Source organism: Mauremys mutica, chromosome 6 (genome assembly GCF_020497125.1).
Source record: "Mauremys mutica isolate MM-2020 ecotype Southern chromosome 6, ASM2049712v1, whole genome shotgun sequence".
In the NCBI taxonomy this organism is placed as follows: domain Eukaryota; kingdom Metazoa; phylum Chordata; order Testudines; family Geoemydidae; genus Mauremys; species Mauremys mutica.
Genome location: NC_059077.1, coordinates 56,789,977 through 56,809,215, shown reverse-complemented (window position 1 = coordinate 56,809,215; position 19,239 = coordinate 56,789,977). Strand labels below are relative to the sequence as shown.

Below are 19,239 nucleotides of genomic sequence, written 5' to 3'. Positions count from 1 at the left end.
ACTACACTGACAGGAGACCTCTCTACTGTTTGCTCACCCATGCATTAATCACTTACTCTGGGTTAATTAATAAACAAAAATGATTTTATTAAGTATAAAAAGTAGGATTTAACTGGTTTCAAGTAATAACAGACAGAACAAAGTAAGTCACCAAGCAAAATAAATAAATAAACATGTAAGTCTAAGCCTAATACATTAAGAAACTGATTACAGGTAATATCTCACTCTAGGAGATATTCCAATAAGCTTCTTTCACAGACTAGACTCCTTCTTTGTCTGGGCCCAATCCTTTCCCCTAGTACAGTCCTTGTTAGTTCCAGCAGACATCTCAGGAGGTAAGCAGGGCCTTTCTCTGACTGTCCCCCTTTGTCCTGCTTCACCCTCTCTTATAGCTTTGGCACAAGGCAGGAATCTTTTGTCCCTCCTTCTAAATGGAAAAGTACCAGATTTAAGATGGATTCCAGGATCATGTGACATGATCACGTCCTGTGAGACCCCAGCCTCCATTCTTCCTTGGCTGGCCCACACATACACAGAGCCATTTACAGTTCATTGATTCTGAAGCACCCTTAATGGCTTCCACTTAATATGTTTACATCAGTAATACAAGTTTATATCTTATTCTTCTAACTCTAGACATGGAAATAATACATGCAAATAGGATGAACACACTCAGTAGATTATAAGTTTTGCATAAAGCATATTCCAGTTGCATCATATTCACATTCATAAGCATATTTTCATAAAACATACGGAGTGCAACGTCACAGCTGGTTCTTAAAGTGCTGTAGAAGCCAATTGCTCCTGCACATCCATGTAAGCTACTATATGATCTGTTACTGTTGTTTCCACCAATGTTCCCTCCTCTCTTTTTTAGTTTAGTGTTAGAGTTGGGTTTCTGGATATACTGTTGGTAATGAGTAGTGTAATAACCTTTTTGGGACAGAAAAGAAATTTTCCTCACATCACTGGATCAGCCATGGGGAGGGTTGGGAACTTTTGCTTTCCTCAGAGCAGCATGGAGGTCTGGTAGGTAGGGTTCCTTTTATGTTAGTGGTGTAAAGTTTGATTGTGGGTCTGTCTTACATCAACAAAGAAAGGACTTTTTTAAAAAAATAAGTAAAAACAGAAAAGTTGGCACAGAAACTCAGGGAAGGTATAATTTCTAATATTACTTTTAAACTTCTATTTTTGAAAATTGACTGAATTTCAATTTGGAGTCCCTTCAACTTCTACCATGATTTCCAGCAGCACATATGGCTTGTCACTTTACTCTTTTATTCCAGTAAAGTGGCACAATTTTCTTTCTGAGACGAAGTTTGACAGTTCTAGAAACTTGTTAGCTGGTCATAGTCAACACCAAGGGATTCTAAGGTTGGTCACAAAGACCTAGTAGGTTTTTAAAAGTGTTAAACCTTCTCTGCGCTAGTGTTTAAAGACGTTTCTTAAAATGTGTTAGCTAGACACATTTATAAAGTTGATTCATTTTCCTTGTCTAGACATGCCCTTAGTGTCCCAGTCATTGACCTAATAAACTGTAATACTGGTGACTAAAGCAAAGATGGCAAATTTTGAATGTGAAAAGGTCAGAGTGCTGAGTTCAAGGAGTCTCCTTATAACTGGAGTTCTTGCCAGTAATTCTTTTCACATTAGCCCCTAATTCCAGCCCCCACTTGCTGAAGGAAGGCCTTCCCCTTCCCCCATTGGGACCAGTTGTATCCAGACCGCTTCTGTGTCATTGCCATTTTTAGGATGGAGACGTTGAGCCTGTCATTCCCAGCTACTGTGACCTCATCTTGCCTCTGGTTTTGATTGGATAGGTTCAGGGAGAGACTTTTGCAACGGGTTTTGTATTGGGTTATTGGAAGGAGGGAGGTTTTGCTTAGATTAATTCCCAACACATTGAATGCTACCATTTCACTGTCAGTATTAGCATGGGGTGCGGGTGATTGCCCAGAAACTGAGTAAATGAATACTAGATAGATCAGTGGTTTGATACTATGATGATGATTGTTAGAGAAAAACCTAAGATTGGATGTTGTGTCTGAAACAGAGAACAGAACATCACCTTAGTAGAAAACCTCTAAGTGGATACCACTTATATTAGTGCTTGGACCCATAATATAGTATTTAATATTTTAGCATAACAATTGGCGAATCCCCCCAATCACATAACAACCTCATAGGAGAACTGACCTAAACTGCAGAATGACTCTAAAAAATTACTACAGTGGGCTTCCTACACAGAGTTAAGATTTAATATTAATATATGTATAGTATACTTAGCTGTCTCCCAATTTTATATTTTTCTCTATCTGGTAGAAGCAAATCTGTAAAAAAACAAAAAATGAAACTGTGATGGTAGCAAATTAAATATCAATTCACAGGTCAACAAAGAAAATGCTGGGCTTGTTGATGCTGACCTGAATGCATATATGAGATTAATAATATCTAATTCTGGTGCACTACATAGCCTTGATATGACAACATTTTGAATGTTGTGTGTAGTTCTGGTTGCAGCAATTTAGAGGATGAAAATACAAAGTGAAGTAAAAGTAAGATAAAGATTGGAGTCCAAGACTTGCACCTCTGTACAGACTAGGAAAAAGAGACTTGGGCAACATATTCATAAGCTACACCTACCTTGTTTCTGGACTCGGGTCCATGCATATGGTTATGCCAGAGCCCCCTTACCATCCATATCTCAACCCCAGAAACATAGGTTTCAAGACATGTCTGGGGAAAGAACATTAGCAGACCTGAGGGGTGTGGGTATAAATACGCCTTGGGTGGTGGGCATGGCCCCTCACCCATGACAGTGTGTAGCGTGGACGGGGCTGAAGGGCGTGTTCAGTGTCCTGAGTTCAGAAGTCCTCCAGCCCTGTTCCCACAATGTACTGAACCTTTTCCTGTCTGACCGTGCGCAAATCTATGAAGGTTTCTGTCCTCCCTTCTTACCTGTAGTAATGAGCTGCGCTGATCACCCTGGAACAGTTTTCTGCTGCACTCTTTTCACCACTACATGTGGACATGTAGAGAGCAACCACCTGGTCAGCCGAGCACAGCTGGGTTCTCATAAATGTGTGGTCGGAGTTCAGTGTCCTCCACAACTTCTCCAGCAGTACCGGGACCTTACATCTATACTGCTCCTAGTCCAAAAGCAGTAGTGAAGTCATGGCCATTCAGTCACACCACCAGCAATTTCTTGTGCCTCTGTGTCATAGGGCATCACTGAATCCATCACCATCCCACTCACTTGCCTTTGGCTTGTGGGAAAGGTTTGAGTCCATTTACCCAGGGTTTTCACCTGTTGTGAACTGCAGCGCAGACAAATTTGTTGCAGGAGCGGAACCACATTGTTGGTCACTTGCTCCATGTCTTCCACCAAGTTTGGGCAGGAGAGAGCAGTGAGAAGAAACTGCCATTGCCAAATCTGTGAAGATGTCAGCAGTACCACCAGCACATAGCAAAGAGGAAGGATCCTATAATGCTTCCAGAAGCCTGGGATACCACCGCTGACGTGCTAGCTGTAATCTTGCATACAGATAAAGGTGATATGCATGCGGGTATATCCAGCTACAGAGCATGTACTTGCACAGCATATAAAGACATTTGGCCACCTGGGCTCTCCTCCCCCCGCCCCCTGGCCTGGAGTGGGGAGCTCAGGCAGCATCCAGGAGTGGGGAGCCCAGGGGCAGCTGAGCTCTAACTGGAGCTCCCCACCCAGACTGGGGTGACAGCCCAAGCTGTGAGCATCCAACAACTAATGTAAGTAATGTGGTGTCTACACAGACTCTGTGTCACCTAACTACAGTGACATAAACCCTACGCCTCTCTTGGAGGTGGAATTATTATGTTGGTGTAATAGGGCACTTACACTGACGGAAGCAAGTCTGTAGTGTGTACAATGACATAACTAGGTTGACATAAGCTGCCCTATGTCGACCTAACTCTCTGTAGTGTAGACCAGGCCTGAGAGGAATTCAGCCAGTAAGACTGCTGGAATATGTGGTGAGAGAGACCTTTGCTTTGACTCCACTTAATTGTTAAATTAGACATTCATTGCGTTTTACTTTTATTTTCTTGTAACCAATTCTGACTATTATGCCTCACTACTTGTAACTACTTAAAATCTATCTTTCTGTAGTTAATAAATTTGTTTTTATCTAAACCAATGTGTTTTGGGAAACTCCATTTGAGATTACAGGATTGGTACATTTCATGGGCTTTACTACTCTAAATTCTAGTGCTGCAAAAACTTTCAAGTTGTTTCTAGGCAAAGGCCCTTTATGCTATGTGAGTCTCTTCTTCCCTGTCTTCCATTTTTTTCCTCCTCACTGTTGCTCATGCTGATGTTATATTTGTTTATTTCATATGGCAGCCAGTGCATGTAAATGCTCTCTAATCGCTTCCTTTTAACACTTTCACTCAAACACAAAAAGTCGGTCTGATAGAGTTGGCCAAGCATACAGTTCTAGCACAAATACATTAATTTGCACACAAGTATGTTGTTCACACACACCAAAATCTATTTTTCACGTGAATAAAATTGCCTATTTTAATATTTTTATTAAGAAATATAAACCCTAGTGCTTCAGAGCAGAACTACTAAGGGCAGGGAGGAAATTTCTCTCATGGGGAAATTATTCCATAATTGTTCAGTAAGAGATTTCTTGCCACTTCCTCTGAAACATCTGGCACTGGCCATCAGTAGACAAGGTACTGGACTATATGGACCACTGGGCTCAATTTCTATATTAGTATCTTCCCCAAACATTTGTGAAAAGGAACCTAATTGTATGAACTTTCCCTGGAAAGTGAACGAAAAACACTATGAACATGGATCAAATCTCGAGTCAGTTCTTTGTAAACAAGTACATGAATAGATTTTCATATTATTCAATCAGCTTTGGCCCATAATATGTCTTTAAAAGAGTTTTTATTTACATATTGGATTGCCTTTTGACATGCTAGGTATTGTATTCTTTTAGAAATCGAGGGTCATGCTACCAATAAATACCATATTTTATTCAGTGATGTTCTTTCTGATCATATTTGTATTCAGTGACACTATATACGATACAATTGAATATATGAACTCAAAAGCCATAATTTCTAGGAAGGGGAAGGCTTTTGCATGCTTTTATCACCAAGTTAATGAACTATTTATGAGTAAACAATCTTTTAATTCTTTGATCTTTTAATAGCTGAAGTAATATAAACTATAAGTGTATTTTATACTTCAAAAATGTAGAAACATATTATGTTCTTGCAGAATTTCCTTTAGTAATAAAATAGAAAAATTACCCAACTTAACCTTCTCAAATTAGATGTTGTGAAGCCATGTTGTATGGAAGCTTTAGATAAAGCCTGAGAAAATCTGAGATTCTACGAATGAGGATTTTACCCTTGTCATATATGTCGTCGTCTTCCTTACCTATGGTAACTTGATAAAGTTCATCAGGGCTTGATCCAGTTACTTGCAGTATCTGAGGCTTTCTGTTGCTTTCTGTCAGCTTGAGTGTGTCTACCAACAAAATCCAAGGATATGTTTAGATGGGTTCTATCATCTGGAATAGAAAAGAGGAAATCTTTTCCTGAGAAGGAGGAAGAAATCAAGGTGTCCAAGCTGTTTTTTCAATCTTCTGCTAAACACTCCTAGAAGAGAGCCTTTGTGGCAAGATTTTTGTGTCCTTAAAGAGAAAGTATTCATCTTTTTTAGGGAAATTTTGTTCAGCGTATTAGATGTTATAACCATTGATTAGAAAAGAAGCAAGAAAGTTAATCACTTCTATTAGAAGTTAGATTTAGGCTTTTTCCAGCCACTCAGAGCAGATAAGAGTCCCAGGTGTCTTCCATAACTGTGTGAGCGAGTCAGCAACATTTGCTCTCCAGTTGTTGGGTGCTCAGCGCAGTAAGGAGCAGCCACGATATTATTTAATGATCAAAATATAAAAAGGTTCTGGAATTTAAACCAAGATGTCATGTATCCGATAAGTATAAGAATATTTTTATACTCTTAAGAATATGCACTCATATTTGCACCAACAAAAAGAAAAAAACCCATTTTTTTAATCCAGTGTGAGTTGTCCAGTTCCCTTCCACCCAAATTGTGTAGTGCCAGTTTCATTTGGCACTCCACCTTGTACTCTGTCAATAATGCCAATTTGAGCACCCATTTATGTACTTGTCCAACAAACCTCCCATCCTTCCCAGCTATCTCCCATCCTTCCCCTTACACTTGCAATGATCAATAAAGCCACTAACCTTTCCTCTTCCAAGACAATTTTATAACCCACTTCTGCTTTAACACCAACAAGCAATCTGCCAGTGTATGATGACTAGGCTGAGGAGCTAAAACATAATTATAACTTGTTTTATATGTAACTGTGTCTCTTTTCTCCACTCTTTCTTGCCTTCTTAGCTTGTGAGTTCTTTGGGGATAGGGACTAAGTTTATCTTTGACTTTGAATAGCATCTAGCACAACAGCCCCCTGATTCTGATTGGATCTTCTGGTTAGTACTGTAATAATAATAATAGATCCTGATGTGAGGATTTTCAGGTTCATTATAGAGATGAGCTATTGGGCATTTCTTTAGGCAGTGTGACAGGTTCTCTGTCAGGCCCCTCTTCCAGAGCCCGCTGGCTGTCCCAGTAAAGTGCAGAGAGGCTTTCAGTTATGCAGCACCCGTGGCTATATTTACACATATACAGTTCTCCCACCACCAGTGTTGAGCTATATATAAGGTTTACAGGGTTAGTTCCCTCTTTTCCTGCAGTCAGCCCACAGCTAGGTGTCTGACCTTTCCCTGGCTGGCTTTTCTTCTGGCTCCCAGCCCTTATAACTGCTGGCTTGTCAGGCCCTCAGGTGGAGTCAATCCCCAGGCCAGGTAGCAGGTCTGTTTCACCAGCCCCAATCTATTTCCCTTGATTGGAGCTGGCTGAGCAGGGGTAATTAGGTGCTTTTGCACCAGCACCCTGCTAGAGGCAGAATGCTCAAGACACTAAGCTCTTGTCTTCACTACTGGGGAGATCGACATTGCTGCAGTTGATGAAGCGGGTGTTGATTTAGCGGGTCTAGTGAAGGCCTGATAAATTGACGGCAGAGTGCTCTCTGGTAGACTCCAATACTCCAGCTCCTCAAGAAGAGTAAGGTAAGTCGAACAAAGAGCGTCTCATGTCAACGTGTGCAGTGAAGACACAGGGGTAAGTCGACCTAAGCTGTGTTGACTCCAGCAACGTTATTCACGTAACTGGAGTAGAGTAACTTAGGTCGACTTTTATACAAGTAGTGAAGACAAGCCCTAAAAGAGGAGATGACTTTAAAAAACAAACAAAAAATAAGCCAACAGGTGTCAGCAAAGACCATGGAACAAATATCAGATCAAATCACATTAACAGCATATGCTGCACTTCTGACAAATCCCTGTTTTGTTTTTTAAATTTCTCTCAAAAGATCTTGAGATCCTATTTGTGATCAGTCAACTCAGAATCCTGAATATCACATCTATGTGTTGTTTGAATTGAATTACTTTCAATAGAAAAAGCAAGAAATCCCTTAGAGGTAATGTCAATTCCATCCAAATGAATTGTCCAGCCACACTATAATCCAAGTGAGGCCTTTTGTGGATTTTAAAAATGCTATTGATTTTTTTTTAACTTGCAGTGAACAGAGCCTTTAGAAAGACCATTGAGCTTTTAGGTTTTTTGTTGTGTTGTTTTTTTTGTCACCAGTGCTGAGGTAAGCCTGTGTCCAAGAGCAGTATGTCAAAATGTTCCTTTGCATCTTTCATTGTTACTTATTGGCAGGTTTGTCACTTAAGGGTCAAAATAAAGCTCATTCAACCAAAGCTATGGCAGCAACAGTAGCAAGCCTTGAGTCAATCCTACCACTTGAGATTTGCTGCAGGGCAGTCAAGTTGGAATTCATTGTGTATTTTTCACTGAACATTGTTGCCCTAATACTGCAAATTGAAAATTTATGGGCTGACTTCTATATGTTAAAAGAGCTGTTCGTTCAGTTATTTATTTTAAATGCTTATTCTCAGTGAGGACACAAATCTTGTTAAACAATAAATCCATAACTTGCATGAGTTTTTCTGTTAGTGGGTTTTATACTTGTTTGTTTTCAAACTTTAGAGATAAAACACCTAACCTGCTTATTCTGGCTTGAATTCTCTGTAGTTGTGAAAGTTAAACCTGAGGTTGAACTTGAATTCCTGAAAATAGTGTCCTTCATAGATCCATTAATGATCCATTTTTTTTTTAAGAGTTAGATTACTATAGAGCTGTAAGTTACTAGGTCAAGGCAGAACTGACAGTTGTTGAAAACATTTGAGAAAGCTGGAGAGAGTGAAAACTATTCTTTCTGTGCATGTACAGAGTCAGTTAGCAGAATATGATACTATCAGAGAAGTCCACTTATAGGTAAATGGTAATGATTTCATGTATATGTGGAATTATCAGCCAAGACAATATTGTTGGGCAGGTACAAGTATTTTTTTATTATGTGATGGTCTCACAGTATGAGAATGTGTATTTGATCATTCAGGTTTAGTAGTTTGAGTGCTTTCTCGAACAGAAGAAAAAATCTTAAATTTTCATTTAGTTCAACTCAAAGCATAGTAAATCATGTTTGAATTAATTATTTTAAAGATAGAAATATTCAGTTCAATATTTTGAACAGTCCCTTCTCGAGACTATTTTAATTGTAATTTCCCTCCTTTTTTTTTTAAACACTGCATGTTTGTTTAGGAGATGAAATTTGCATTACCGTTTATTAGCCATAACTAGGCTTGGAAGGATTCGGTTTTTATTGCTAAATGTTGATAAATGTTGATTTCACTGCACACATACAAACTGATGAAAATACATTTCTGTCCATAATACACCTTTACCCCAATATAACGCGACCCGATATAACACAAATTTGGATATAACGCGGTAAAGCAGTGCTCCGGGGGGGCGGGGCGGGGCTGCGCACTCCGATGGATCAAAGCAAGTTCGATATAACGCGGTTTCACCTGTAACATTTATAAGATTTTTTTGGCTCCCGAGGACAGTGTTGTATTGGGGTAGAGATGTAATTGAAATGTACTGATAGGCAAAATAAGAAAAATGCTGCTTGAGAATTTATTACAGATTGATTTTGGGATGTTTACATTGTATATTTTGGCATATGATGCTAACAATTTGTTTTAATGGTTATAAATCTTTAACTTTTTAATACTACAATAGATGTTGATTAAATAATTTAATGACCCCCCATAATTTGTCAAACTGAAAATTTTAATTGATAGAATTTGAAAAAAAATGCTTAAAAATAAATATTGATGATATTTGTCAAATATACTAAAACAAAAATCTAATTCTGCCAAGCCTCGCAGAAAGAAAGTGTTGTTACCCGAGTTATATATGGATATGTAGAGAGGTAAGGTAAGAATAACAATCTGGAAAATACCATAGGTATGAATGATTTGCTAGGTTTTCTTTCTAATCTTATGTATCTATTATTTGCCCTACTCTTTTTAGAGCAGTGGTGGGCAACCTGTGGCCGGTGGGCTGCACGCGGCCCATCAGGGTAACCCTCTGGCAGACTGTGAGACAGTGTTTACTTTGACCTTTGGCAGGCACAGCCGCCCACAGCTCCCAGTGTCCACGGTTCGCTGTTCCCGGGATCTGTGGGACATGGCGAACCGTGGCCACTGGGAACTGTGGGCGGCTGTGCCTGCCGACGGTCAAAGTAAACACTGTCTCGTGACCCGCCAGCAGATTACCCTGACGAGCTGCAGGTTGCCCACCACTGCTCTAGAGTCTGGTCATGAATAAAATTATTTAAAGGAAAATTATGACTGACTGAGTTCTCCACCTGGCAAATACATATTTTGAATACTTGATTTTAAAAATAAAACTAATGTAATGGTCTGACAAGGTCCATCTCAGTCCCAAACATGCCTCATCCTTGACATGGAGTGAGGGATTATTTTTGTAATGTAAACACTTTTCCACAAGGAACATGACAAAGGCCAATTTATTTCACATAGACCTATGAATAGTTCATCAATTGGTAATGATTTCCAGTAACTGCTGACCTGTGCCCATTGTTTGGACAAATGGTATAGAGGTGAGAGGCTCTGTATCCTGTTTCCACTTCCCTAATCCAGGCCATATAGTACCTTTGTTATATTTTTAGCAGTGGATTTTCTTTAAAGAAACATTGGCATGTTCATAAGGCTTGAGAGGCAATCCTATGCACTGGACTTTTGGACTTTCTGTTACATGTTAACTTCTGGTGGGTAGACTTGCTGAGGTTGGTTTTGAAAATGGGAATATACCTGAGAGAAAACAGAATTCAGGATGTACTGGATGTAAATCAAAGCATGGAAGGGGGTGTACAATCAAGGCTTAGTGCACTTCATTGCATCCTGGCATGGATTTTTGACATGATATATTTACTGTAACAGCTTCTCTGCAGTAGCATGTACGTGTTCTAAAACAAATCATTCAGGTGTGATGTATCTTGCTCATCTGTATTATGGAAGAATTCACCAGCAGATCAGTAATATTTTTCTTTGCGTATATGATAATTCATTTATTTTAATTATTAAAAAAAATAGGATTTTAGGGTTTTTATTTTAAGATGAGCCTTTATCAGAGCTCTCTTTCTACTTTGTGGGCACACTTTTGGCTGCCATATTTTTCAGATTGTTTTATTTAATGCTCTTCAGACCTTAGTGTACCTTCACTATATTGTGGAATCTAGCTTTTATTTTTCTGTTCTCATCATTTACATTGAGGCTCCAATACTTAAGGACATGTCTAAGCATGTGAGTAGTTCTATTGACTTCAGTGAGACTACTCAAATACTTAAATACATTTCTGATTTGGCTCTTAGTCCCTAATTTCTCTTTTGGTTTAGCCATGTTCAGATATTGATCTTTTGTTCACTTGGTTCCAGTATGATGGGTTGAAAAGTTTTCATTAAACATGCTGTTAATAGAAACTTTTTAATGTTTTTAAGTCATTGAAAACACTCTTTTAAAAAATACCTCTATGTAACTGTCTTAAAAAAACATTAAGGATGCAAAATCAATATCTCAGCAATAAGTGTATGCCAAAGTTACAGTTACATTTCCTCTTGCTGCCTGAATCTGGACCTCATGCCTATGAAACATTATAGCTTGCCCAGCATTACATAGGAAATCTGGCAAAGTCAGGAATATCAGCTCTTTGGAGTCCCAGTCTAGCACCTTACACACAAGAGAATGTCTGTCTCACTCGCTGCCTATCCTAATGAGTAGGGGTAATGTACCATAAATAGTATATGATCATGTCATTAATATATTGACACAAGGAGTCTGAATTAAGGTCTCCTAAATGGGGCAATCTTAATTCTGGAATTCCCGTCTTTTGAGTGGTATGCTACTTTGCATTCTTAACATTTTAACATAGATGTTTAACAATTCTTTTTTTTGTTAACTGGGCAGGTGCCCAGTGCAGTTAATTGTTTAAGAGTGGGGTTCAGTTCCTTGATAAACCAGAAATGGAAGTGGATTAGAAGAAGGCATCTACTAAAGAAAGTGGGAAATAGGGTTGGTGTTCCTCATGTCTAATGCAGTGGGAAGATAATCTCCTCTCCTCATCCCCGCCTTAACCGTCAGATGAGCGGAGGATGGCAGGGTCTCTGCAGTGGTCCTGGGACAGATTAATGGAGTGGGGGGTTGATGATAGCCCTCCACCAGGTGGAACGATTACAAAGGATGGATGATCTGCACTGGACAAGTTATTGGTGGATAGTTCCCTGATGCGTTACTTAAGAAAGTTGTGACCTAGTTAAATCACATCCCAGGTGTCTTGTCTTTCCTGGGACAAGGAGTTGTGATCTTTAAAGTCTAATAGAGACCATTTAAAATATAAAATTATTAATCACAGGCATTTTTTCATCTTTTTACCTTAAAGGAAGAAGAGAATAAAATAATTAAATATTTTTTAAATCTCGTCAATTTTATGTTGCACAATTACATGCTACCTGAAACCACAAGAAGTCAGAAAATGCAAAAGTTAGACATTCCAGCTACTGTATAATGTTAGATCAACAGCATTATATGTACTTTCAGCCTTATTCTCTACTTAAGGCAAGTGTGTGCTGATCTCCTGACAAAAACCTTATGCAAAGCCAGCAAATCTGCTCTTTGTAATATCCCTCCTAAATAATTATTATGGAATTATTAGGTTGCCTAGCATCTTCTAAAGCAGTGGTTCTCAAACTATTGTACTGGTGACCCCTTTCACATAGCAAGCCTGTGAGTGCACCCCCCCCCTTATAAATTAAAAACATTTGTTTATATATTTAACACCATTATAAATGTAGCAGGCAAAGCAGTGTTTGGGGTGAAGGCTGACAGCTCGCGACCCCCCCATGCAATAACCTCACGACCCTGGAGAGGTCCTGACCCCCAGTTTGAGAACCCCTGTCCTAAAGTTCCCTCTACCCTTCCTACGCCCTGTGGTGGCATGACGAGGGTGTCACTGCTTATCAGTGATCTCTAGCTGCCAGAATGATCCCTAGGGCCTGTTGGAAGCTGGCACAGTTTCGAGTAGACGTTAGTTTGCTCTTACCCGTGCTGGGACACCTGCCCAGGCTGAGCAGACCAAGGATCAAAGTACTACCCTCCCCTCTGGTCTTCCATCAGATAGTCTGGCCCATGATGTATTTGATTACTGTTTTTTCCGGTTAAACATATACATTCCTTTAAATGTTTTTGTTGTAATCTATACAATTAGTTTACATTAACATTCCTGTCTTTTTATGATTTGTATTATTATATTACAAAAGTACCTAAAGGCCCAATCACAATCAGAGCCTCATTGTGCTGGTCTCTCCAGAAACATAATAAAAGCCCTGAAGCGCTGATGGTCTAAACAGATAAGATGGACAAACAGGAATAGACAAAAACTAATAGCCAAAGAAAAAAGATTTTTTTTGCATGTATTATCTAATATATGTTTTCTTTTCTTCACAGCAGTTTTTTAAAATGTCCTTTGAGCATTTTTGATACATTATTTAGTTCTTATAGCCACTGGAGGTTGATACAAGATTTAGTGTGAAAAATAAAATCCCTATGTTTGAGGTCATATCATCATTGTACTCATTTTAACGTCTGTACGCCATCAGCATCTGAGACTGTAGGGAACTTAACTGCTTTACTGTTGGCATAATACCGAAGTTGATTTCAGTGAACCATAAACAGTTTGGCCCTGGAGGTAAAATTACACTGTATGCATGTTCCTAACATACTGCTTTGGGGATAAACATGTCTTAAATCAACTCATTGCTTAAAGCTAAGTTCCCTCTCCAAATGCAGTTTCCCTGTAGATGGTAATGTTTAGTGAGACTGATTTTCTTTAAAACTGTAAAGCTTTTTGAGTGTTTTTCTATCAATACATATATTTGAGCAGGATAGCAAAAAAAATCATGTAATCCTAGTAAAGACTTTTTATGGCATTTTTGTTTTGTTTTTTAATTAGCTTTCATCAATACATTGAATTCATTGAGATTCGTTTTAAATATTTGTGTGCTACATCTGTTCACATGTATGTAATGAAAACTTTCAGACTCCACCAAAACTTTGTTTGGTAATTGCGCATTTGGAAAATTAAAATTGAAATTTATTATGCCTTGGCTCCTACCTGCTCAGTTCATTGTGTGTTGTTAAGATGCCATCACTCGGGAACTTTGTTACAACTATGTTTCTGTTGTGTTTTAATATGCTTTGGATTAGGATGACTGTAATTGTGGCCTTGAGGGGTTGGACTAAGGAACACCAGGTGGGTTTGCACCCAGATATTCTTAGGTTAATGTTTTGGGACTTAGGTCTTATCCTGTACTTTAACTGTGGAATTTAAGTGTAGTTCCCTGAGTCTTAAAGGGGGAGGCGAACTCCATTTGAGCCTATTAATGATCACCTTTCTCTCCCCCCCCCATACACTTTTTAATTTGCCATTTTTCTCTGCTTCTTTAGCCAATGAAATACAGGCACTTATTTCCGAACCATTTTTATGGTCCCAGATGTACAAAAGAATTTTAGTTTGTCCCCAAATTTAACTCAAAAACTGATAGTAGTCAGAAAGTTCTCCATTTCCCTATTATATGAAGGTGAAAAATAGTTTCCCCTAGATATGAGGCAAGCTTTTGAAGTTAGAACATCTTTTGTTAAATTTGGGGCAGCAAAGAAGAGACTCTTAATATTTAAGTGGATTTTTTTTGGTGGATCTTTGAAATGATTCCCTTTGTTTCAGGCCTAAAAATTCAGCTTTATTTCTACTTAGAGAATGCAGACCTACACCCCTCCCTCTACCCCCCCCATGCTTGGAGGGTGGTTCAGTTCTCTTCTTCTATTTAGAACACCTTTGACCTGCCCCTTCCCTGCTCAGTGAATAGAAATGGCAAGGCGACTTGTGCTCAGGATGACTAAAGGTTTTCCTCTCCATGTATCTCATGAAGTGAACCTGCAGGGGAGAGGGTTTCAGGAACTGTGCTCATGGAAAAATGCTTTTAAAGTATTTCTTTGCAAAAGAGAGCCTTTCTTATACCCCTGAGTATATATTAATTGGTTATAATCCTTAGTTTTGAGCTACATAATTATTCACACAGCAGCAGGTGGTAGAATCACAGGTACAGTTAGGATTTCTTTGTACTGAAAAGTAGTACATTCTGAGGGGAAGGGAGGATCCTTTTTCATGAAGATGTATATTCTGTAATTAGTTGTTTAGGGAGAAACACAGAGAGCATATATACGCTCTGTTTAAAAGAGAAGCTGTGTGATGAGCCCACTTTTGTTAAGGCTTTTATGAATGGATGCACAATTTCCACAAGTGCTTTAACTTCTGTTTTCTTTTTTGCAGATCATTACTAAATATGTCTATGAACTATTGGAAAAGGAATGCCACTTGAAAAAAGTAACTCTCCCAGTAAGTTGAATTTTTTTCTAAGATGATGATATTTCCTTCACACTACAAAATATCCGAATAAAGAGAGTCTCTCCCTGAGGAGTTTGGAATCTAGATGTCAGATACAGATACGACAAACTGTGCTGAGGGCCCAGTCAAGGCGATGACTTGGACCACTGTATACACATGCAGCATGTTCATTCATACACAAAGAAATATGTAGAAAAATATCTGTCTATTTTTGTAATATATCTAATCTGTTTGGGTCTGAGTATATTTCATTGGGATCTACACATTTCTAGTCCTGGTAGGATCTGAGGTACCAGAAATTTAAAATTGTCATACAAAAACTATGCCATTTTGAAAATTGTTTATGGTTCCCCTGAGACCTGTGCAGTTGGAATCAGGGAACTAAAGCCAAGGAAACAGTGGTTGATTTTTTTCTGTAACCTGAAGTCTTCAAATCAAGATATGAGGATGTAGGTAACTCAGCCAGAGATTATGGACCTATTACAGGAGTGGGTGGGTGTGGTTCTGTAGCCAGTGGTATGCAGGAGATCAGACTAGATGATCATGATGGCCCCTTCTGGCCTTAAAGCCTATTGCTTTACAGGAAGAGGAATGGGGAAAAAATAGTCCCAAGAAGATGTTTTAAAACTCTTTTAAAGACCCTCGTATAATAGCTTTTTTAGTAATGTGTGTATGCAATACATAAGTGTTTAATCACCATTTGGGAGTAATGCAGCTGAAATTAAAAGATGTATAGCTGTACATACACTCCAAACCACAATTACAATGTATTTTTACATTATAGAGGAAGAGAGTAGTGACCCTAACACCTTTCATTTTAAAGGGTTCTTGTGATCTTTGCTTTGAGAAGTTTTCATACATTCCCATTGTTTGCAGGAGGCTCCTTTGGAACTACAGAAATTACCCTCTTTGTCCAATGAGACTCTCTTCAGATTTGGCTGAAATATAAAATATTTAAAATTACCATTACCTTCTCTCACTTACCACTTCAGGAAATTGTTAGTAGCCTGCCAAAATCACTGAACATTCCGAGCCTGGGACTTGCTGCTGACACAGCAGCAAGAGCAGAAGACACTACACTGGGAGCACTAACCAGCTGTCAGAGAGGGAGAGAGAGCTGGACTGGGCTCCCCGCATCATGCAAATCCCAGGTGCAACACTTGGAACTTGCACCCACCTAGGGGTACCACATTGAATAGGTGCTCCCCTTACTTCCAGACAGAGAGAGGAAGGTGTACTAAGCTCCCCACAACCACCTCCTGGCCCAGCACTAGTGTTATATATATATACCCCACTTACTCCTGGAGAATCTGAGTCTAGTGGGCTCCCCAACTCCCAGGCAAAGGAGAGGGAAGGGTTGAGAGAGTGGCCAGACTCCCCTCAACCAACCCCAGACTCAGCATGTGGCACCAGCAGCCAGTCCCTCCTCTGGGGGCAACACATGGAGCAGGAGCTCCTTCATTACTGGGGAAGTGGGGGGGGGGAAGGAGGGAAGAGAGAGCCAGACTGGGCAGGGCTCACCTCATGACCATCCTGTACCCCCATTTACAAAAATACCTTCTCTTTGATGCCATTGTTGGGTGAGAATGCCAGACACTCAAGTTTATTAATTCGAAACTTCATTGATCCAAAAGCATGCCTTGTGATTACAATTATTATAGTAAGAAATGAGACATACAGAAAAAGAAAGTGACCAGTTATCTTCTGGAGTGTATCCAGGTCATGGTGGATTGCTCTTACAATACTCCAACTGCCCCTTACAATTTACATAATTTTATATACATCCAAATTACATATTTATTAGTTCTCTTCCAGTCACCATTAAGTATTATATGCCTTGTGCAACTCATACAATATGCATGCGTAGGCTTCAGTTGGCATGACTTTTGCTGTCTATGCCATCTTCATGTTGTTATCTTTCTTTGTTAATTGGTTTATTACCACTGAGTATGCACTAACCAGACATCATTGACCAGGTCACTTTGACCTTTGTTCTACATAGGAGCTTTTGGGGACTTTCCTGTTTTTCTTTACTTGCCTTTTCCTTAATTGTGTATTAGCAGCACATTTTATGTGTCTCTTGTCCTTCAATTTAAGCATAGTGGTCAAGACATCATCTTTGTTCTATGCAGCAGTTATAAACAAACTTACTGAATAACAAGGTCATTAAGGTAACATTACACTCATGTCAAGCAAACTAGGCCAAAGCCAGCACAAATATAACCTTACTGTCCAAACTTATGTATCAGACATGATCATTACAACATTTCTAACAACATTATCTGGTATTAAGTCCCGGACCTCTAGTAGGAGCAGAGCTGAATGGAAGCTGAATGTTCACGGTTCAAGTCCTGATAATACACAACGGTGGGTTGGCAGTATGGCACATATTAGAATGAGTTTTTTGCCTTTTTCTTTTTAAATTAAAAAAAAAAACACCCTAGGAAATTGCACATAAATGACTTGCATACAAAGAATATTATATTTACGTTGCAAAGTCAAGCACTCCAAAAGTAGGAAACTCCAAATTTACAATTGCCTGTGCAATCTCAGTTCAGTTCCCTCAAGTGTCTGCATTATGATAAAATCTACAATTACATGAGAACATGCAATTTTGCTATAGGATTCCTGCCTCGTTTAGTGACCAGGATGGACACACAAGGGGGCAGAATTAAAGTTACACTGGCAATCATAAATCTGTTATTTCTTAACTTTTGATTACGTGCCTTTCCAAGCTAAATAACATGCTTTGAACATCAGTTTTAAAATATGTAAAATACAAGTATATAATGCAAAACTATATTAGTGCAATTCTAAGACTGTTCTGCTAACTTAATAAGAAGTCAGAACATGAAGAAAAGTTCAGTTTCCAGACACAACACATCCTGTATGTCGTTATATGGAATGCATTCTCTACCTGATTTTCAAAAAGCCAGTTTAGCAAATATGTGATGACAGTAGTTGCATATGAAAATAAGTAGTACAATTACTAACATTCATTTTTGTATACTTGACTTTTTGAAAATCAAGTCTGTAGAGAGGGGGGAAAAATGTATTTCTAACTGCATGTAGGTAGATATTTATTTATTATGGTTGATACCTGTGGGCCCATTGTGCTAGGCAGAGTATAAACACACAATAAGAGAGTCCCTGCCCTGAAGAGCATACAATAGCTAACCAGAGAAGGCAGACAAAGAGGTGTGGGGGGTGGGGAAGATATAACATACAAACAGAATGAACAATGCAGTGTCTGAAAACATCATTTTGGTTCTGCTTTTTCTTTGTTTTGTTGTTTAAATTATTTCAAAGGGATTATGTCAGTAGATGAGCTAGATGGGAAGACAAAAGATGGGAGGAGAGTTGGAAATCACGAGAGGGGGCATGGGAGGATTTGGAGCAACAGCTATCAGCAGAGTGAAAACTGCAGAAAGCAGAAACTAACATGATCACTGTCCTTCAGTCCCTGCTTAAACAGCTTTCTGTAGCTGCTTTGTTGGGTGCGGTCTCTGGGTGGGATTCCTACCTGTAGGTTCTTTCCTATAGGCTATATAGCTGAGGGAATGGGCTTATGGTGTTTGTGGAAGAATTTTTAAACTTCGGTAATATACTTTAGGACTGTGTTAAGAGTTACTTTTTTTTAAATAGGATTTTAATAGTTTGCAGAAAATCCAGGTGTCGGAAGTTCAGGGTGGCTGCACTTGAAGTTCTCTCATCATCTTTATTTTTGTTGTCTGAGTGACAGACAAAACTGATCTTTCTTTACATTTTTGGATTGCATCTTCAGCAGCAGTATTGTGCAATATTCTTTTCAGATGTAGACTCAACAGCAGTGAGCTGAAAAAAAAAATCCAGTTCCTCTTTGAGTGATTACACTTATCCATTCCACTTCAGGTGTGTGTGCCTAGTGCACCAGAGTTGGAGACTTTTCCTTTAGCGTTACCCTTTGAGGCAGTGCATGCACCCTCTGCTGCCTTGTGCTGCTGTATGATAAAATGGGTGGAGCGGCCCCAGACCATCTCAGCTCCTTACTACTGCAATTGATAATTGGAGCATGTCAGCTTGCTTCTTCAAGTTTTCTCCCCTTAAAGGGATTTTGTGTTTTCTTCTATAAATAGTTGGTGCTGGCTGTTGGTGCTGTTAGCAGAATTAGTTACTTAGATTAGTGTATGCTTCATTTGTTGGTTTTCTTCACTATTTTCATGGAGTGTCATTTCCCTCTTGTTACGGGGTGCTGACATCTGGTATAGGTGTATACCTCA

The 19,239-nt window shown here is 39.1% G+C and overlaps 1 protein-coding gene across 1 annotated transcript in view; it reads left to right on the top strand.

The window, feature by feature from the left end:
* Positions 1–19,239, top strand: part of FAM172A (family with sequence similarity 172 member A) — a 340,598-nt gene that overhangs the window by 45,510 nt on the left and 275,849 nt on the right. Inside the window, 1 exon segment of the mRNA XM_045022184.1 lies at positions 14,906–14,971. Within this exon segment, the coding sequence (XP_044878119.1) occupies positions 14,906–14,971 (66 nt within the window).